At 38.9% G+C, this 22,866-nt stretch overlaps 1 protein-coding gene across 2 annotated transcripts in view; it reads left to right on the plus strand.

Moving 5' to 3' along the window:
- The window catches only part of TBC1D4 (TBC1 domain family member 4), a 98,689-nt gene that overhangs the window by 38,729 nt on the left and 37,094 nt on the right, over nt 1–22,866 (plus strand). For both annotated transcript variants that reach the window (XM_053935437.1, XM_053935438.1), the window contains exons 2-3: nt 17,673–18,275; nt 19,612–19,701. In XM_053935437.1, the coding sequence (XP_053791412.1) occupies nt 17,673–18,275; nt 19,612–19,701 (693 nt within the window). The remainder of the gene's footprint in view (nt 1–17,672; nt 18,276–19,611; nt 19,702–22,866) is intronic.

Genomic DNA, 22,866 nt, shown 5'->3' on the forward strand with positions numbered 1-22,866 from the left:
TTAACAGAGATACTAAGTGGACACTGCTTGTGTGAGCTATTGTATTGCTTGCTAGAACCTGGCTGCTTTGGGAAGTGTCACTGTGCAGTTGAATGTACAAATGGCACAGGTGACATGGAAGGAAAGCTTTGTCTGCTGTTATCTACTTCTTGGGAAAGATGGACTTCATTACTTGGTTAAAGTTTTGGGAAGAGAGACTCTCCCCTCCTCCTCCCGGTGCACATTTAACTTACTCATTATGGGCTACAAGACGTAATAAAACCTCAAATTTTTTTTTTTTTTGGTTTTTTTTTTTTGTTTTTTTTTTGTTTTTTTTGGGGTTTTTTTGTTTGTTTTTGTTTTTTTTTTTTTTTTTGTTCATAGAGAAGTTGCTCTTGTTTAAACATTCTGATACAGATAAAGCTTTTACAAAAGTGGTACTAATTCTCATACACAAATTTTCTTTTTTTGTCTTTTTGTACTGCATAGCCTTTGTAATTACTTCATAGAAAACTTACCACATACCTCAGATCATGAACCTTTGTAGGCATTTAAAACTGATCTTGCAGATTGGTTTGAGAGGAAGACCTTCTGTCTTTTCACAGAGTCCTGCTGACTAGAAATGATTGATCAGTCTGTCTGGACTCTTCTGGGCATGGCCATGGAAGGGAAGAGATTAACGCCTCCACTTTTGGAGTAATGGAGAAACAGTGCTGGTGCAGGGAAGAGTTTACTGCCAGGGGCTAATTCTCGAGTGTCTCAGAAAAGCAAGTTCTTTTTTTTCTCCCCAAGCAGTTGTACTGTAGGAAATTAAATATTGTAAACTTATCCTTTTAGTGGTAAACTTGAGAGATCTACCAAAGAAATGAATTTGCATTTCTAATATAATGAATACAGTAGTAAACGATTTTCTTTTTTATTCCAACCAGAGTAAAATAAAGAATAATTTGGTAGCTTCTGCTTTTAAAATCAAAAGCACTTGCAGAGGGTTCTCACAGAGCCTAAGAATATGGCAAAACAGTGTCAAAGGAGGTGAGCGTTTCAGCCTCTTGGCCACACTTCTGTTCCAAGAGCCAAGCACTCTGTGCATTGTTGCAAGGTTAATTTACTGCACCTTTGGATGTGGGTGTTGCCTGGCCCCTTCCTTGATGACCTCAGGACCTTATTGAAAGAAAAAACAGAAGTCTTGCAGTCTGTTTTCTGGCTGTCTAAATGGGAAGCTCTTGGCTAAGATGCTCAGCCTAATGTGGCTGATGATATTAGAAGGTAAAGGTTAAGATGACAAGATCTCAACTTAGAATAAAAATAAAGCAATGGCAGCCAGTGTTCTTTCAGGCTTGCTGGTGTGCAGAGGCTTCTCTGTGCAGCTGCTGATTAAATCCAAGCTGAGTACATAAAGCCTGAAATCATCTGTTTCTCTGCTGCTTGTAATAGGGCTCAGGACACGTGTTCACATCCCAGTAGGTACAGCTACCTTAGCACAGGGTGTTTTATCAGGAAAGTGCAGTGTGTGTTTTGTTAGATAGCACAGGGTGGTGTTCAGATAAGCAGTGAAATGATATAAATCCACTGTTCTTAATGTGATGAAGGGGCTTCTTGTATTGTAAAAAGCAACACCCCCTCCCCTACTGAGTCTATTAAATATTTTTTTAATTGTCTGGGAACTTAAAAGCTCTGAAGGTTCAGTTTGGTCAGTTTATGAGCAATACCTGCTGGATAGAGTCGCAGCCTCAGTTCTTTGCATTCAGGGAAAGTTTGCTCATAAAGGCTGTGAAAATACTGGGGTAAAGCTGGGGTGGCAAAATGGGATGTTTTTTGTAAATTAATGTTTGAAGGTACACACTCTTACCTTCTGTGGGTGTGAGCATCCACCCAAGCTTAATAGAAATACAGTGATGTCTGCAATCCTATTTCTATGTAGCTATCAGGATAAATCATAGATTTGTTAAAGTTGGAAAATGCCTGTAAGATCATGAAGGCCAACTATTAACCTAATACTGCCAGGTTCACCACAATTTTTGTTGTGATATCTTGAGAGAATACTGGGAAGATGGTAGCAGGGAACCTCTTCAACATCTCAGCTCTGAGATTAATCTCTTCCTTTCCAGCTGCATGTATGAACCCTTCTGAGGACCAGCTGTTGGGGAGTGGGGTTTCCCTTTCCAGTGGGAGTTTCTTCTGTCATCTTGTCACCACTTGGGTAGTTCTTCTTGTAAATTTGAGGCTTTCCAATTATGCTGCATATAATTATAGGTTAAAAAACATTTAGGTTGTGCAGTGTAGTTTTGATACATGCTTGGGAGTTTTCAGTGTTGAGTTGACATCAAGTGTGTTTTTAGCAGCTTACTCTTTTTAAAATCCTCTTTTTAAATCCTTCTAATTACATACATATTTTTCCAAATGTCTGTTTGGGGTTTTTTTGCAGAATGAAATTGTAGGATATTCCATAAACTGGGCAAAATGATTTTTTTTTTCTTAGAAGAATAAATATTTACTGTAAATTTATAGACTATGAAACAAGACAAAGTTTGAGGGGAATCCCAATTTCTGAGTAGCAGGTGTGCATCCCCAAGTTTTATTGAGGTGGGGCTATTTGTGAAGTCTGTGTATTATGAACAGTTCTTATCTGCTTGGGAATTCACAACAAGCAGTCAGTGTATCTTATAAACAATACAGGATTATTGACTAAATCTGCTTGCAAAGATGACTCTGCCTTGTTTATTTCTGGTAAAATACTTGTTGCAGTCAACATTTATTGTAGCCACATGACCTCAGTTTGATCTTAATTTCCTGCTTCTGTTCATAGACGGAGAAAAAAACCCTAATAAAATACTAGGATTTCCAGTTGTTTTTCACCAGTATCCTAATCTTACACTATTTGTATATTTACCATTGGAAATAAACTCTTGGTGTCTTAAACCCTATATTTCACCTTCATGCCACTTGTTGGAACAAGGTATAATACCAGGATATTACTACATGTCATGCATCTGTTACCTAATCTGTTTCTTTGAAGTGCTGCCTTAAAATCATCCTCCTACTTACCAATTTATCCACTTAAACCGGTGACTGATTTCCAGAAGTGACAATTCTGACACTTTGGATAGTTTTTTTTTTTTTAACTCAAAAGACTGTTATTCCTTGGTTGTACATAAAAATTTCAGACCTGTCAATCCAGTAACTTGTAACAGACTTTGTTCTGTGTCCCTGTAATTAACTGAGTTCGTGTCTAACAGTCTTTTTTGTTTTTTCTTTCTTTTTCCTTTGATTACCTCTTATTTCATGGATTGCTTTCCCCTTGTGCTCTGATTATGAAAAGAGGACACAAGTTTTAAATTTGCTGTTCAGTAGCTGTTTTTTACCATATGCTATTGGGGCTTACAAATTCCTTGCAGCAGCTCTATTGTGTCCTTCTAGAACCCCTGTCTGCTATGGTCAGCCTCAGAGCTGCCATCATCTAAATAAATTAGGCTGAGAATGATCATGAATACTGCTACTAACTGGAAGTAACACAGTTTCTTAAGTTCTATGTGCTGGTAGCAATTCCAAATTGTTTAATTCCAAGACTGGTGTTTATATGTGAGGCATCTTTGAAGGAGTCCAACAGATTGCAGGGATTGTGATAAGCATAAATGGCATAAAATGGCTCCTTTCATACCTCCTCTGCTTGGGTAGAGGAGGCAGTACATGTGGGATATTAAATTGAACATTCAAGTAGTTATTCCAGATAGTTATTTCCAGTGTTCCCATGAGGGAAAAATAGGATGTTAAAATCTCTTTATGGGATATGGGTTTGAGCACATGGGGAGCAACCTCAGCTGGGCAAGTTGTAACACTGCAGAAAGCTGCTCTGAATTGTCACTTTGAAACTGTGTACATACCCAGTACTGGATTTGGGAGCAAACATGCCTGTTCTTATATTTTCCTATTACTTTCACTTATGATTTTATCATTGTTTGAGCCAATGGTTCATAACCCTCTCATAAATGTCTCCCACACTTAAGAAATAAACAAAACTCAAACAAAAAAATTTACACGCTGGTGGACTTGACTTCTGTTTATGAAAAAATATGGATGGAGATGTTCATATATTCAGTTTTGTTCCTGTTTGCACAAATCCCGTTGAACTACATCTTGGTCCATGAGTTCCATAGTGGCTTCTCAAATGGATTATGTATTTTTCGGATTTTGCTTCCAACTGAAGTCCATATTAATTTCTGAACTCTTATAATTTCTGATAAAATTCTCTTGATAAGGTATGAATCTGTTAAGCCCGCTTCATTGTATCGTAACTGTTTTGAAATTGCCTAATTTATGCAAGAGGTTAAGTTTTTACAAGAGCAAAAACACAGAAATGATCCAATTTATATCCTATGCTAGCTTCAGCTCCCTGAGAGCTCTTGAACACACAGAAACTACAGCACTTTGGACTGTGCCAGATGGTTTAAAAATTCCCTAGAGAATAAATAAATCTAACTAGTGTTGTATATTTCCATCACATTTGAGATTACCCTTGAAGTTTAGCAGTATCTACTATATAGAGATTTTTGTTGTTTCTCCTTGAAGTTTAGCAGTATCTACTATATAGAAATGTATGGAATTTGTCATAGGTGAAACTGGAAGGCATACTTGTGAATCCCACCAGAGAGATACGCACCTTGTTTTCCAAGTTTGGATGCTGGGAATCACGAAAGAGGTAGTTAAGAAATACGCTTAACTTTTATGATACAATGTTTCCTCGCTGCCTCTGCAAAACAAGTTTCAGGCTTGACTTCAGTGGGAACAGGACATTCAGACATGACCAAGAATAGATTCCTAACATAGATAATTCCCAGATCAGCTAAACTCCCCCAGGGAGAAAGAGTTGATGAGCAGGAGGAATGAAGTTCACTGTTTAGGGGACCTTTTTTCTGATTGCTGTTAATAGTTTGTGTGTTCACTGCTAACTCTCACCAGCAAGCCGACTTCCAATTGCAGAGAGAAATCTTTCATAATATGAGCTATTGGAAGTAAAAAATAAGCTGTAGAAGGACAAAGTTGTGGATGAACTGAGTTTTAATTTCCTCAGTCAAGAGGGGACTATTGACTTCCACAGAGAACAACTCACATACTTATTTCTGAAACTTTAAGTTATTTGAAGGTGTATCTTGCTTTGATGGCAGCTGAGCATGACAAGTAATATCTTAGGTGAAATTATAAAGAAACTCTTGTAGTAAGCTGAAGTGAATGGGATTTACATTATCCTTCCAAATAACTTATTTAAATGTCATGAGAACACTGCTGTGTCAGTGACAAAATCACTCTTCCCATTTCATCCCTTGCCTATCAGACGAGAAATAAGAGTTTCTATTTCCAGTCCAGACAGGAGCCACATGATGGGATTTGCCATATTATAGCTAAGTATATTTTTACCAAGCCCTAGACATTAGGACTATGCTGCCCTTCTCCTTTACAAGCAGGGAACATACCATACACAGGTATCCAGCTAAGATGTGTTAACAGCACTGGTGTGGGGGGCTGTCCTGGCTGGACACCAGACACCCACCAAAGCCTCACTCTCATTATAGGTTATAGGGTTATAGGGTCCTTAGTTGGACAGGGGTGAGAAAATATAACAAAAGGCTTGTGGGTCCAGGTAAGGACAGGGAGAGATCACTCAATTACTGTCATGGGCGAAGCAGAATCAGCCTGAGTTTAATTTATTACCAATCAAATCAGAGTAAGGTAATGAGAAAGAAAACCAAATCTTGAAAACACCTTCTCCCCACCCCTCCCTTCTTTTTGAATTTAACTTTACTCCTAATTTTCTCTACTTCTTCCCCCTCAGCAGCTCAGGGGGACAGGGAATGGGGATTCATCACACATTGTCTCTGCCACTGCTTCCTCCTCAGGAGCAGGACTCCTCACATTCTTCCCCTGCTCCAGTGTAGGGCCCCTCACACAGGAGAAAGCTCTCTACCAACTTCTCCAATCTGGGTCTTTCCCATGGGTGCAGTTCTTCAGGAACAGACTGCTCCAGCATGGGCCTCTCCCACAGGGTGTAGTCCTTCAGGGACAGGCTGTTCTAGCATGGGTCTCCTGCTGAAGTCCTGCCAGCAAACTGTCTTCCCTGTTGACTTCTCTCTCTATGGGTCCACAGGTCCATGCCAGGAGCCTGCTCCAGCATGGGCTTCCCATGGAGTCACAGTCTCCTTTGATCTTCCACTGCTCCAGTGTAGCATCCTCCAAGGGCTGCAGGTGGATCTGTGCTCCAGAATGGATCTCCATGGGCTGCAGGGGAATCTCAGTTCTGGCACCTGAGCACCTCCTCCCCCTCTCTTCTTCACTGACCTTGGTGTCTGCAGGGCTGTTCCCCTCATGTGTTCTCATTTTGCTGTCCTAGCTGCCATTGCATAGGGTTTTTTCCTCTTCTCAAACACATTATCCTGGAGGGGCTACCACCATCACTGCAATGCTGGGTGGTGGGTCTGTCCTGGAGCTGGCTGGCATTGGCTTTGTTGAACATTGGGGAAACTCTGGGAGCTTGTAATGGAAGTCACCCCTGCAGTCCCCTTTGCTACCAAAACCTTGCCACGTAAACCCAGTAGAACTACTAAAATGAAGATGCTGCTATGGAAGGTGAAGCAGTGTGGGCTTTGCTCTGCATTAATAATGAACTGAAATTCTAGAACTCCTGGATTAATTTGTCACTGTGTTGCAAGGACTTCATAATGCCCATACTACTCTTCCTGTGAATATTGTTACGAAAAAGTTAGCTGCAGTCACTTAATGCAGCCTAGCTGTTCTTCTTACCTATGTGGTCTCAAGCCAATTCCAATAATCCTACTGTTTATGCTGTCAGGTAGTGCTGTGCAGCTGCTGGTGCAGAAATGCCTAGCACATACCAGGCACAATAAATTCAGAAAATAAAGTTTAGGCAGTACTGAAATAAGTAGCATCAACCAGTAGCAATTAGAGAAGAAGTGCAAAAGTTGCTTTACCTGATGTATATGAAAATGTGCCTAAAAAAATTAGTAGAACCTCCATGATAAGCTCAGAAACAACTCCTTCCCACCCATCTTGACTCTATATATCTGTTGTGCTTTCTTACTTATACAGTGATTAAGTGCCTCTATGTTCCCTTTTTCCCTTCACTTTTGTAGAACTCATATTCATAACCAAAACAAAATGCTCTCACAGACTTTTTGGAAATAGATGTGATGGGTCTCATGGGTCTTTATCACATCCTTAGCTTACTTCATGTGTGTCACTATTGGTGCAAGAATCTTGCCTTATAAAGCTGTTTCTCTGAAAGGTCCTTACTGTCTGTTTACTTTATTGACTCCTTTATATCAAAGCTTTCTGGGAAGGCATTTTCTTTTCTGTTCCCCCTGGGAAGTTGTTTTTGTTTTGGTTTGGTTTGTTTTTTTAGTTTGGTTTGGTTTTTTTTTTTTTTTTTTAGTAGTAGTAGTAGTAACAGTAAATCTGTAGCTCTTTTAGAATTTCTCTATGTCAAAATGTAAAAGGACCATGAATTTAATTCATCTATTTCAGCTTATTATTAAATAGCTTTATTCAGCTACTTAATAGCGTTCAGCTATTAAATTTGAAATACCCATCCAGCTGTGTCTGTATGGATTTACATTTAAACACTATAACTACCTAATGATTTAATTCTCTTTACAGCTACTAACAAGCTGATGAAATCTTAATGTTTTAAACAGTTAGTGATTGACAAGATTAGACTAATGTGACTCCCAGGGAGAGTAGGATTCAGTGTTTTGTCCTGTGCTAACTTTGCCTTCAGGTGTGGTATTCATTTTTCCCCTGACTCCTAGGCAAAGTGGTAGTTCCAGACTTCGGTGCTGAAGGAAGTCTAGTTAGGTGGAAGTTCCCAGCACCTTATTTCAAAGCAGTTGGTAATTCAGCATCTGGATGAGTACAGCTTTGAATTCCTTCCTTGCTGTGTTTATGCTTGGGTGTTTTGCTGGTTGTTATCTGGGAAGAGTTAATTGTAATAGTGGTTGCTCAGGCATTTGATACTGTCACAAGACAAGGCAGTTGCTTTTGTGAACTGTGAGATTAGCAGACAAGCTGGAACGTGTACAGATGTGTATTTCCAAAGTACTAGAAAACTACTGAACATTACTTGGCAGGTATGGCAAAGCTGTTGAAATGCTACTAGGTTGCAATCTATTTTCTTTATACTCTGTCCACGCTGGCTGATGAATCATGTGCATTTGTCTTTCGCAGTTTTTAGTGAATGTTCTAGTGACAAAAGGAGCCTTGAACCCAGTAGTAACACTTTTTGTCTCTGCCACAGTGTTACCTGCTGCTTGACACTGCTTTTGGTGTCCAAATTTCTGTAAGCAGAACCTTTTTTAATGAAAGTTTGTAGTCTGAAACTTCCCACTGCAGTTGAGAGTTTGTGGCAAAACATCAAATACGGAAAGAAGGAACTCCTTGGTTTCAAGTCATTGAGGAATTTCTAGCCTCATTAAGGGAGCTAGAAGTTATTGCAGTGCCTGACTTTTTGGACCAAATATACCCATATCTGCTAGACTGAATAAAATCTAACTTTTCCCATCTCCTAGAGCCAGCACTGAATTAAACCAGTTCTTCTGAATTAAACCACAGTCTTCTGAATTAAACCACAATCTTCTTCTTCAGTGATAGTAGAAGAAGGTGGTTATTGTAGTGAAAGTGTTATAAAAGTGGTGTTATCCATGGGTAACCAAATCTGTGACGATGCTCACTTTAGGGTTCTTCATGATCTGCCATGTAGGAGTCCTGAAATCTTGATGTCTTGACTAAGGAAAAACAGACCAAAGTGTGTTCATTTTGTAGGGAATCAACATGTTAATTATTGTTTTAAATTTAAAATCTTAAGAACTTCTATCTGAAACAAAAGAATTAAAAAAATGCCACCTTCTTTAACATGGTGCATGGAGCATTTTATTGCCACTTTAAATCTGCTAAAATGAAGTTCATGATCTTCTGATCTGTATTGGAGAAGTAGATAGTGACCATAAATGGGCAAAATACTTCAATGAGCTCTCCAACTTTCCCTCCCACCCCCTCAAAAGGAAATGAATGTGGAGAATGCATTAATTGTTTGGGACTGTCCACGTGACAGCCTTATCTTCTCAGGCAAGCCCTTTTAAAAATAGGGTATGTGTTAAACATGATGGAGTTTTAAAAACAACATCTTTAATAACCGCTTACTAGAATTGCCAAGTTAAGCTAAAACACAGTTTTCAGGAGAAAATTCCTAGCTAATATCTGAATTTGTACTTTTATAGTTTGTAAGAACTTGTGTTAAAGAAGTTTAAGAAGAGCTGCTGTTCCAAGCAAGCTGTACTTTGCTAAGTCTTTCACTGGGAACTGTGTCCTAAACTTGGAAACAAACTTGCATATGCTCAAAGTATAAAACTGGTAGATGAATTGTTTTACTAATCTACATATTCAAGAGCATAAGGATTGTCATGAGACCTCTGTACTGACACTTCTGTGGGTTGCAGAGTACTCAGACTGAGTGAATTTGAGCTGTATCTGAAAGGTGGAAAAGCATCAAGCCTGACTGGCCTAAACATAGCAGCAAAATGCTGAGTGCAAGAATCTTCCTTGCACTTCCTTGTGCTGTGCTGTCACTGCCATCCCTGAAGTTCTTGGATACATCGCTGTCGCTGTCAGTGCTTGCATAAAGAAAGGCACCTATTGTCTGCTCAGGCATCTAAATCATCTTGTAACTCTTAGACATTTTTTCCTGTTAAGTAACTTGATCCACCTTCTATCATTATACTGCTTACTTAAATTTGGACATTTGGCATAGAAGCACCTTGTGTGTGTGTAGCACACAGAATATATTAGGTGAGTTTCTAGCTGCAAATTAGATATTGTGATTGTTTGCTAAATGTATGCTGTGCAGCTCTGGTACTTTTTTCTGCTTGTTGATTGTATCAAAACTCATCAGTGTAAGTAATTCCTGAGTTGGTCTTGAATAAGAATAATTTTGAAAACCGAATTTTATTTTATTTTAACTTACCTACCTATCTAAAAAAAAAATCTCTTTAGGGTGGTGTAGTAGTAGTCTTCAGCTTTGCCTTTTGTGATCTCCCCAATATGTGGCATGAGGCTGATATCAAATACATGCACTGCTCTGCAGCAGCGCTTTAGAAGCAAACCTAGCTGGATTTTGACCAGTCACCTGGGAAAAATATAGGCCAGGCAAATAGGAATAAGGCTGTCTCCTGAAAGCAAAACTATTCTATGCAATCCTTTAATATTCCTCTATGCAATCAGTCCTTTAATGTGTCTTCTGATGCTTGCAGCTTTGGCTAAATTCATGAGCCTGTAGAGAAGAAATGTGAAAGCACTTGCTGCCAGGGATGGCAGTTAGCTTGAAGCTCCAAAAGCTGCTTTCACTGAAGCTTTCTTTGCCAGCCCCTGAGTTCCAGCTTTCTGCTACTGGGCTTGTGTTGTGTTGGCCCAGACATGCAGCAGAATGAATTGGAGTTCATGGCAGATGCTTATTACTGCCTGCTGAGAACCTGACTTGGAGTTTTCTAAACTGTTATTTTTAGACTGTACAGTAAGTGCAGATGGGTTATAGAAATGCTTAGTAATTTGGCTGTTACTCCTTTCTCTTTGGGATAGCATTTCTCTTGGCTGCAAATCCTCCTTATTTCTGTAAAAAAGAAGATATCAGTATTCCTTCAGCAGTAAGTCAGCTGAGGGAGGCAGATTCTTCTGTTCTAGTTTCTAAATACTTCTAGCATAAACAAAGTCAGCAAATTGCTTGTGTATGACTGCATAAGTTGAATCATGCTGAGCTGGTCTTTTATTTTTTTATCAGACAGATGCATTTTTAATGGTGAAAACTGGTAAGTGATGCATTTTCACCAGAGTGGAAAGCAGCAGAATGCAGCAGTTTTAGAAGTACAACAGGTCTGAATGATCAGCGCTGGATGGCAGTAAAAACTCCCATCTGGATGGCAGTAAACACATTTATAGCAGTTAAAGGAAAACATTTTTTTCCCTCTCCCACCCTTCTTTCTAGTTAAGAATAGTTACGGATATCTGCACTTTGGCTGGCATTTGGTTGTGTTTTTTTTAAGATAAGAACTTTGCCTTCTTGTCAAATGCCTGGTACATAGCAGGATATGATATGCAGCTTGTTTTGTCTCTGTTCATGTTTCACTGCTGTGGCTGGATTCTCCTATCTTGTGGATATGCAAGTTAACACTAATTAAAAGGAGACTCATTCCAATTGTTCCTAATTTTTTCTCACATTGTGTTGCTTTGTTATAGATAGTTGTCAAACTCCCAGTAATTAGCAAAGCACAGGGTGTTGGTTTCGGAACAGTTTCCCGTTTCTCTTTTGTTTGCTTTTAAGTGTGCATTGCTTGATGATGAGTGGGGTGCATTATTCAAATCCAGCAGCGTGGATGCTTCCAGCCCTAAGTCAGGAAATACTTGACTTTTGAAGAATAACAGCCACTGCACGGATTTCTGGCTCTGCTGTGATATCATGAAACGAGCTTGAGGAAATGCTGTGACAGCACTGCCAGCCCTTTGTGAGAGGGGGATCCTTTCTGCACTCTCTTATCCCAGGAATCTGTTTCTGAGTCTTGGTGTTCATGACAGTAAGGTTTGGTGACAGCTCTGCTTGGACATGCCTCTGCTTCTGAGCTGGATCTCACACCAGAAGGTACTGACTGCCCCTGTCGTGTGTGCGTGCAGTTCATTCATTTCCTGTCTCTTTGTATGGTGGAAGGGATCTGCCACTGCACTTTGCGTGGTGATGGAGTGAGCAGGCTTGAGCTTTTTCTTTGTCTTGAAAGTAATTGCCTTGCTAGAAATGTTGTCATTAAGTAGCCACATTTGTTAGGCATGTTTGTTAGATTAATACTTCACAGTCACACTTATGCTTTTAAGCCTTACAGTATGAAGAGGGGCTTTGCTTTGTTAATAAATTCCAGACTGCAATTTTCCACGTGGAAGCTAGACACAAATTAGGAAGGGCTGCAGCTTCTCTGCACAGCAAAATTCTCTTCATCTGTGGAAATAATGGAATCCAGCCAGCAAATTTTGTTCTTCACAATATCCATAGCATTCAAGTTCTAAGTTTGGATTAAAACTGAAAGCACTGCTCAGTAATTACCGAGGGACGCATTTGAAAGCTATCACTCCAGCAAAAAGGGATCATCCATGTTTGTTCACTGGAGGCTCTTGTAAATTCAAAGAGTTGGGGTTTTTTGGGGTTTTTTTAAATGCTTCCACTTCTGTCACTGCTGTTCAAGAAAGCATGTAGTGTTAACAATGGAGATGCTCTGCCCTTTCCAGACTTGTGACAAAATTTTCTACTGTTATGCTGCATCAGGCATGATTTAGTAGGCTCAACAGTCTCTCTATTTTGCAACTTAAAGATATTGGTGATAAATACTTAACTGAAGTTCTGTTTTAGAGGTCTTAAGGGTTGCAGCAGTTGGAATTAATTTAGTTACATGAGACGAATTTGGTGGTAATTACTTTTCTGCAGTCCTCCCTTTGGTTTTAATCTACACTTTGGTCAGATGAAAGACCTTGCATTGCTTATATCAGTTAAAGTGATGTTTTTTTCTAACATGAAAATACTATTCTGTGTAGAACACAGTGAAGTGTCTTGATGTATAGTAGAATATTTCTTGTCAGTACTAATCACATGCCCTTTGTGCAGTGTGCTACTAATGCATGAGGAAGGTGTTTGCTCTCCTTTATGAATTAATACTGTTGCAGGCCTAGTCACAAGGGACAGAACTAGATCTAGCCCTTGAATTGCAGAGCAGAAATTAGCTGAGTGCTGCCACCTTTTTCTACAGTATCTGGCCAAATGGATGATGTGCTGCAGTAGCTCAAAAGGTCTCTAACCAAGATCTGTGTGTGGTACAAATAGAGGAGATTGGGATCTCACACACATAACTGTGTGTGGTACAAATAGAGGAGATTGGGGATTATCTGGCTAAAACTGGTGCTGTCATTAGTTTCAACTATCAAAACTCTACTGCCTGTGGTAAACAATTTTTGTGTCAGCATCATGCTTTACTTATTATGTTGCTTTTTCAGAGCAGAATCTAATTCTAGGTGATGCAGAGCTTGGCCAGTACCATCTGTTCTGATTTGACTACAGCTAACTTTTCCTTTTTGAATCACCACATATCGAATCTAGTCTGATTGGGTGAAGACTGGTTCATACAATCTAAGGCCACTTGGATGTGAATTAAAATTTTGATTTGGGTTCCCAAGTGTGTGGTTGTTTCTTTTCTTTTTCTGTAATTACTCTTACTAGATCAAATATATTTCCCTGGAGGAAAATATTGCCTCTTCAGTGACATTATAGAGCACTTGTTAACTTGCCTCTTACATTGCAGTCTTGTTTGATTGGTTTTGGTATTGGGGTTTGTTTTTTTGGTTCCTTTTTTTCTCCACCAAGTTTTGTAGTGTTGTTCACACTGAAGAGCCAAAGTAGTATCACAGGTTTAGTTTTGTACTTATGGTACCCACTGTCCATCCTTGTCTTATAGGGGGCATTGCATTTGGGGGTGTTGTTTGGAACAGGCCTGAGGAAGGATCTCTGCTCTTGAGTTCTCTTGGCTCTGTTCAGAGATCGAGGAGTTACTGTAAGCACTGTTTCAAGGGTCATAAAGTACACATGCTGCTGTTTCTTCCTGTCAGATGTGGATGCTCTTGACATCCTAGAGGGGAAGAAAGCTCAACTGAAGCTCTCAGATCCATTTTGTTTGGTTTCATGTTATTAATACCTGAGAAGGTTCAGTGTGCCTGTCACTGTTCAAGCATGAGGTTACTGCTGCTTTAGAGAAAGCTTTGTGTGCTGTTCTAGCATATTTGAGTATCTGTGTTGGGGTGGGGGTAATTTCCTTGTTCTGATTCATGAAATAGTATTCTGTTACTCAGCAGTATAGGGAAACTTCATGAATAAAACCTATAATAATGCCCTACATTATGTTTCTGCATTTGAGAACTGCTGTTCCAGCACTGCACCATCAGCTCCTAACTTTCTGTTGAGCTGATGACTGAGAAGCCCTGTGAAACTCCCTTTGGAACATAGTAATTTCCTTCTCTGTCCAACAATATTTGGAAAAAGATAATAGGCCCCTAGATCATGGGATTTGGGAGAGGCAAAGTCTGGGACAATTAAGTCTTCTTGAATTGTCCCACCACAGGGTTTGTTTGGGCTGAAAGTGTGCTTCTCTCACCCTGAGAATACAGTGTGTAGCCCTGTCTCATCCAGTCTTTCTTCTTGATGTAACTGTCTTCAAGACTTGACAAAAAAAATCTGAGTGTGTTAAATAGATCAATTGCTTAAACTTTTTAAGGATTTAATTTCTTTATATTCAGGTGTATAGTGCAAACCTATACAATAAGTAATTTAACCTTTTAATTTTGCTCTTCTGTAACAGCTGGTAGTAGATGTCCAGGAAGATTGTCAATGGCCCTGTGGGTTTCAGGAGTAAGAATCCCATTTCTCCCCTCTGGCAGCTTAATTTAATGAGACTTCTGCAGGGAAATACTAGAACTTGGAAACACATTAGTAAGTTCTGACTGTTTCAGGAGTCTGTCATCTTAATATTCCTAAACTGATTTGTAAAAGTACTTAAGAATTTTCATCCAGGTAATTCAGTATTTTAAAAGCTCCATTCTGCTTATTATCTTGTCTAACTTTGCCCTGCAATTTTGACATAATAAACTAATATCCAAATCCAAAAAAGTTACACAACTTCAATGGTGAAACTTCTATGACTGGGGTTTCTTGTTAAACAGAAAGGAGGAGCAAAATGTCAAAACCCAATGGTATATGTCAAAGAAATGTGTAAAAAGCCATACTGGGATGTGTGATTGATAATTATGTAACTTTTCCTGCATCTTGCATTTCAGGAAAACACAGATGCAAAATGTTGTTTAGACTCCACTTGGTCCCACTTAGGGGTTTCGCTCAAAGTCAGATCTTTATTTATGAAAATACTGTACTCTGATCAGGTACACCTCAGAAATAGCTCTCGGTTCTTGATAAGAGTCACTCTGGGAGTGAAGAGGGTTGGGTATAACAGCACAGCCTGGCACATTGTCGGTCACTGAGTACATCAGCAGCAGCACACAGTTACTCCTGTCCACTAAAGACCAATAAAATTCATGTGCACAGCTCATAGCCTGGCAATGTTAGTATCTGTCTTGAATGTGATACTTGAAGCTGTTTTTTACACCATGGTACTGACAGTGCCCATGAAACAACTGACAAGCATCTGGAACTGGTTCTGGGCTGTCTGACAGATATTAGTTATCAACTGTGACATCCCTGTTTTGCATTACATTGTTTTTATTTTCATCTGTGTATAAGAAAAGTATTCATATTTACAGAGATTAAACAGGTCTCAAAATGTTCACTTTGATATTTTATTTAGTTCTGTCTATGGGTTGAAAAGAAGGGAAAAAAGTGAATGCTGATGAGGGAGTGCCCAAAAAAATAATACAACCTGTAAAAATGTTTACCTAAACAAAGCAGGGAATAAGGATTGTTTGGGCTGTATGAGCTGAAACCCCTGCTCTAGTGCTAGGATCCCTCTATACACAAGTGAAAATACTGTAGCAATTTATGTATTGCAAAAGCTTTCTGAGGAGCAGAGATACTGAAATATTAATTGTGGCTTAAATACTAGTGTCTGAAGAGTATACACAATCTGGAAAAGATTGAAATAAAACTGATAAACTGCAAGATACTTAGGGTGGTGGGTTGTTCTAAGCAGAACTGCAGTTACTTAAAACTGCATTTGTGAGGGAGATCTCTGACAGAAGAGGGAATAGATGGGTATTACAGTTGGGGTGGAATTGGTAGTGTCTTATCTCCAGCCTGTTTGGACATTGGCAGGTGGGGAAGAGAGCGGGAACGATGTCTTAGGAGGCTATTAAATATTTTTAGAAAGACTTAGGTATATGCAATTTTTTTTTTTTTTTATTTTAGAGGTGATAAGCAGGAGGCAAAACCAATTCTTGGAGTCAAAGTGATGGTACGCTTCTAAAAAACATTAAATTGCTGATTAAACAGCTGACAGTGGTTACTCTAGTTGATTGTGTGTAAAATGTATGCATTTTGAATAGAATTATCACTTGTCACTGTATTTTGAATAGAAATATATGTGAATTGCCCTGTAACAGCTTCTGGATTCTAAAAAGGGCAATTTTAATCAAAAGGTAGCTAGTTTGTGAATTTTGTTAGAATAGAGAACTAAGGAATTTAAACTCTAGAGCTTCTTTAAGCACAGTCCATAGAGAGACTAAGAGACCAATCAGTGGAAAAAGAGCTGCATCTTGGAATACAAACAGGCAAATGCAAGGTGAGCGTTTTGCATGTCCCACTGAACTGCCATGGCTGGGAGGAAGTGCACCCTGGGTGATGGTAAAACAGCCCGGTAGTGAAAATGAGGGAAGAACAGCTCCACTCTTGTATCTGTGTCAGATCTAGACGTAGCTTTTAGCCTCCCTGAAAACTGAGATGATGGTGACGTCTAAAGGGATAGAAGCTAAAGGGTCAGCAGACCTCAGGGTAATTGAACTTCATTTTGCAATAAATGAACTGGAAGCAGATTTGAGTTGAATGCCCAAGGGATGAGGAGTGTGTAATGGGAGATGGGGATTAAGATGAGGTAATTTTCCACTCTGACTTGCAGAAGTGTTGGTAGATGAGATTGCTGCCTCAGTAGCAAGCTTCAGCTGGTATCGTGTGACTGAAAGAAAGAGATACTGTAGAGAGCATGGATTATTTAAGGTGTGACTTTGAAGTTACCTTATTTTAATAGAAAAATTATTTGAAAAATATCAAGTATTATGTTGGTACTGGAAGCAGACATCCTCCCAGGATGATTGGGATAAAATGGAGGAAGAACCAGATGTCTTTGAAAGACTGTGTGATACAGGGCTGAAATTGGGAGTTTCTTCTGGAGATGTGCAGTTTGGCCCTACAGGGTATTGTAGGGGTCTGTGCAGAGGAGAAGAGACACTTGTGTGTGCTGCTTAATGGCACAATGACTGAGGCAGCAGGCAAGTGTGACCTTAAGGTGATCTGTGTCATAGGATGGATGGGGCATGGCTTTTATAGTTGATAATAAGTGAGACCTAATTCAGTTGTACATGGTACTTCAGTAAAATGTCCTATTCTTGCTACCTCTATTCCAAAAGTGTCAGTTGAAACTGATGGGGATCGCTGGTCTCCTTTTCACAAAACTGTTCCCAAAAGTCTTAAGAATAGAATAAGTGTCTCTGGAGAATTAAAACAAAGGAACAGTGATGGTCCTTTACAGAACACAGCAGTAAAACATGCCAATGTGGGCAGAGGACAGTGGGAAAGAGAAGGTAGTCTCGGTAAAAACAAACAAACAAAAAGGATGTGAACATTTGCCAATCAACCGTCTGGCAATTTAAAACCTTATGTACTGGAAGACATTCCAGGAAAAAAATTAGAAATTATTTGCTCTGCTTCCACTGCATAGTTGTCCATACAGAATTTAGACTTTACTGATTTTATATTCTTTGCCAAGAGGCTTGTGGCACTCTGCTGGAGAAATAGCTTGTGTAAATACTTATCTTAACAAATGCGTGATGCATCACTGTCTCTGCTGTGTCATTTGTGGTTACTAAAAAGGCCTTTCACACTGTCCCCTTAGGTTCCTGATGTCATCAGCAGCATAAGACAAGTCTCTAAAGCAGCACTGAAAGAAGATGCCAAACCAAGTAAGGATAGTGAAGATGCCTTCTATGACTCTCAAAAATTTGAGGTCTTGTACTGTGGAAAGGTGACAGTGGCTCACAAGAAAGCTCCCTCCACACTAATTGATGATTGCATAGAAAAATTCAGCCTTCATGAGCGCCAGCGCCTGAAACTGTTAAATGAGCAGCAGAATAATGAGTCGAGCTTGGACTTGCCCCTGTGTGAAGAAAATGTGCCAGCTTCTCCTCTGGACAGCCCTTTTGAGGAGCTGGACAGCCCAAACAGCACCTCAGGGCGTGCTGCAATGTTTACAATTGGCAGCCAGACTAACTTGACCAACCTGGCCAGCACTCGTGGCTTCTTTCCAGAGAGGATTTTAGAGGACTCTGGCTTTGATGAGCAGCAGGAGTTTCGCTCCCGGTGCAGCAGTGTCACTGCAGTGATGCAGAGAAGGGTTCACGACACAAACCTGAAAATACAGTCCCGCAGAAGACATGCAAGTGCTCCCAGTCACGTTCAGCCCTCTGATTCTGAGAAGAACAGGACAATGTTGTTCCAGGTGTGTTCTAGCACGAGCAATTTCCTGTTGGTTTTGTACTGTATCTTCTTCCCCCGTGCATTTTGAGACAAGTTTTGCAAGATAAGTAATATAGATCCAGTATGGCTTCATGATTTGTTGTAAATACTTTTGTATCTGTTCATAAATGGTTGGAACACAAGTAGCTGAACTTTCACTTCAAGTCATGAGCTTAGGCAAATTTTAAGAAGAAGTAATTATTTATGGACTAATCACTTAAAGGAGCAGAGTTTTTAGTGAAGTAAGTATTTTAGATGCAGTTCTGGATTGTCTGTGTTGGTGATATTTAGAACCTAGCTGAAAAACATGAATATTCTTTCAAAAAGAGAATCAATGAAGACTGCCATGCAAAGAAAACATCTTTTTTTGTGCACGTAAAAAGAAAATACTTCACTTGAGACTTCCTCAGCCATGTGTTTGACCCACTCTCTTTTTGATAATTTGTATTAATGACTTCTCTTTACCAGATGAGTATTCAAACATCTCTGCACTGAAGGCTTCTTCCTTCAGGCTACAATGGTTATTTCTTCTCTTGCCTGAAGTGCACTTCACATCTTTGGAACTTGTTTTGAGAAAATAGAAGGACGCATAAAGGAGGTGACCCATAAAAGGAAAAATCTTTGTACCTTAAAATAACAGTGGGCTAAATGCCTGGATTTTGTCTTTACATTTGTTTTAAGGATCATTCTTGTTTTTATTCTCTTGGGGAAATGATATCTGAAGTGAGAATGCATTGCCCTTCAGAAAGTCACAGCTTATCATTAGTAATGAACAAGATTTAGCTGAAAAAATCTGAGGTCTGTAGAATAAATTCCATGGGTTTGCGAAGCAGTTTGGGAAAGCTAAAAGGTAGCTTGCTGTAGAAGGTACCCTTTCTTATTTGGAATTACTACAAGCCAAAAAGTATTTATTATCTTAGTTTCTCAGCTAATCTATGGTATAATTTAAAAACCAAGAATTCCTTTTTTTTTCAGCTTTTAATTTAGCCACATTGTTTCCTAAGGTTTTTAGTATTGTCTGTCACACATGATCTTTGGACTAAAATAACTTAAAGAAAAAAGGTTGGGGAGGGGAAGAAAAACTGTGGGTTTTCCAAGTAGTTTTTGTTATTCAACTGAGTGTATTGTTCTTGCTGAAATATTCTTACTCAACATGGGCAGAATTACAGCACCCTGGCACCCTTGTTCCTGCTGAGTAAGCTGTTGTGCCAAAAGGTACTGTATGTGAGCAAGAAAGGGCAGGATTCTGATATTTTTGTTGCTGTAAATGCTATACTCCCAAGACAGGCATAAATTAGATTTATTTTTCTCTTCCTTAGGTTGGAAGGTTTGAAGTTAACCTCATCAGTCCAGATACCAAATCTGTTGTGTTTGAAAAGAATTTTAAAGATATCTCCTCATGTTCTCAGGTAAGCATTAATAAGAAGCAATATGTAGATCATCAGAAGAAAAGGATTTTATTTGTTCTTCAGGTGTGTTGCCTTACTGGTCTATAGGCAGGAGAAAAAAAGAAATGTAGAACTCTTTTTCCAAAAAAAAAATCCAGAAAATATGAGTGCAAAATAACCAGTCTGAGCTGTGTAATAGCAGCAACTTCAATCACTCATCAGCAAACAAAGTATAAACTATTTCTGCTTTGGGAGAGTATTAAGTATATTTTTGGAAGCAGTTTAATCTCCATTTAGGATGCTCTGAGTGTACTGTTTTTGAGCAGATAAGTTCCTGAAAGCCTTCAGAATGAAAGGAGGAGAGCATCAAATCCACCCTTCGGAATAACCACAGTTCACCTGCATAATTTCTTCTGGAGAATATGGTAATAGGTGTACCTAGGGATGTACAGTAATAAATAATTATTTCTTGTTAAGTTAAATATCAAGGCTAAGATGTTCACTTTTCCATCTTGCTCTTGTTCAGCACCAGTGACTACAGACACTTTTTGGTTTGAGGTCTTACTTTATTATCTCTTTTCATTTGCCATGCCACATTATCACACCAAGCCTCCTTAAACATGATTATTCTAGTTTAAAGTATGCTTTTGTCATTCTCTAAATCTGTATTTCACCCCCAAGTGCATTCATTTTAATGCTAATAACCAGTCTGCTCGTGCATGACTGGGCTACCAATGCGTAGACAAATTAGGAATTAGGCAATACTTGTAACTCAAGTGGAGTCTTGAGCTACCAACTAAAGGTCCAGGTCCTTAAATTGACTCTACATTTTAACTACAATTTGTATTGCTTTTGGTAGAGGAAAAAAGCTAATGCAAATACAAAATGGGACAGTATCATCAAACAGTGTAGTAACAGCTTTATAATAAATACAAATCAAAATGATCTTAAAGCAGAGGTATAGAAAGCAAAATTTATAGATGACTTGGGTCTTCTCCTGCTTTTTGGGTGTACTGAAGTGACACTTCAGCTTTAGGTACTGGGATCCTAGATTGTATATACATACTTATAATAAACAAAACAGGTTGTCCTAAGCGGGGACAACATTTTGTCTGCTGACTTTAAAGTATGGTGACCAGTAAGACCATGGAAAACCTTCAAGGCCCAGCTTTCCTTCAGGAAAATAACTTTGTACAGTAAATAGTGTCAGGTAATTCTGTGTGTTGGACTTTGGAGGTGTTTTTCACTCCACCTCTTCACTTTCATTTGGAGCAAAGCTTCTGTTACTTTGCATTCTTGAATAACTCAAAGAGGCAGTCATAATACTTTTGGGATTTTTTTTTTTAATGCAAAACAGTTACTTTAGAGAAGTCAAGGGGGTTCTGAGTTCAATAGAAATAAAATACTAATTTGTTCAAGACTAAGCACTGGTTGCATAAACCTCATCAGTACTTCCTTTAAGAACTTGGGGCTAGCTCCAGGGCTCCTCTGTTACAGATTTATAGGGCAGTGATTTACTGTGTATTGTGGGACTGTGACTTAGGAATATTTGTCCTTCCAAGCTTTACAAACAATGAAAAGGAGATGTCATTGCCAGTTTGCATTCCGGATTCTCTTAGTCTGGTCTAATAAAGGTATTTTTTATCCTATAGCTTAAGCATGGTTGAGTTGCTGCATTCATGTAATTATCCACACTCCTTACAATTGTAAAGCAGCTGACATAATTGATGATAAACCTCTGTGTGTGCAGTCTAAACTCAGATATTAAATAGCTTTAGAAGTTTTCTTGTTGGAGCCTTCCCATTGAGGGAATCCAGAACAACAGAAAACTTTGCTCTTTTGTCATGACCTCTTAAAGCCACCATCTTAAAGAAATGTGATGGAAGTACTGTTGATTTAGGAACATACTGTCCTATTCGTGCTTCAGTAGGGCAAGTGTCACATCTGTCTCCCTCCTCAAATGTTCTCCTGTGGAGACTGAGAAGTCAAGGCAGCAGTAGACTTGTTCAGGCACTGTCAGTAAGGAGGGAACTGGCATCTCACCAAACCACCTTTAATAATTATGTTTTATTGCAAAACAGAGCTCAACACTTCACTGTTCTATAGATCAACATGTGTTGACATCTGACCTTTATTATTTTATGCTTTTGAAGACTTCATATGTCACAAGAAAATGAAGTCAAGATTAGCTGGACTACAGTTCAACTAATGCCATTTGTGTCATCTTAGCAACCCTCTGCACCTCTTAAGTTTTAAGTGGCACAAAAGTGACTTTTGGAATTTTGTTTTTAAAAACAACAGTGTGTAGTGACAATATGTTCAGTCTGTCACGTACTGCATTTCCAATTTTGTCTAGTGTGTTCTCTGTAGTGACAGGCAAGTTGCTTTGCCTCCTCCTCTCTTTTATGATATAGGTGTTTTCTTTGGAGATGGATCCAAGCAGCCATGTTCTGATTTTTGTTGTATTTGAACTTGAGGGACTAGGTTTTCATTTGGAGAAAATCTGCTATTACCATACTCAGATGATAAAAACATTGGCAAAAGCTTTAACAATAGTGAGTCATGTTCCACGAATTGAGACTGGGAATATAGTGCTTCTTAGGAAACAGCTGTCTTTGATCTTCTCAGTGCTGTTTTTAGCAAGGCAGCATTCCCTGTCAAGCTGTTATACTAAGATCTTGGAAAAAAGTGACAGTAGTAATGTGTAGTAAGTCTTGAAACTTCTGGTATGTAACTGAGTGTCAAAGAATTTATTTCAGAATTTAGTTGGAATTCTGTAGGTTGCCATGCATTCTCTTTTTTTTTTTTTTTTTTTTTTTTTTTTTTGGTGTAGTCCTAAAACAGAAAAGCAAGAGTCTGCTGTTACCCTGATACTTCTCCAATCCTGTGTTTTAGCATGGCTTATAAAATCAAATTTTCAGTGTGGAGGCAATTCCAAATACAACCCAGCAGTCTTTAGTTTGCTTCCCTGAAAATTCAGTTTTGCTGATAGAATAAATTCTGGTCCAGATTTATTGCTGTATTTGGTTTTGAGTATATAAAGATCTTTATATAACTTAAATACAAAAAGCAATTTAAAAATAATTATACTACTGGTAAAATAGAACATTAGGGATATGCATTTATAGTTATTCAAATTTTTGGAAACTATACCTGTTTATAAAATAGTCCACTAATGCTCTTTTA

Source organism: Vidua chalybeata, chromosome 2 (assembly GCF_026979565.1).
Source record: "Vidua chalybeata isolate OUT-0048 chromosome 2, bVidCha1 merged haplotype, whole genome shotgun sequence".
Lineage (NCBI taxonomy): Eukaryota > Metazoa > Chordata > Aves > Passeriformes > Viduidae > Vidua > Vidua chalybeata.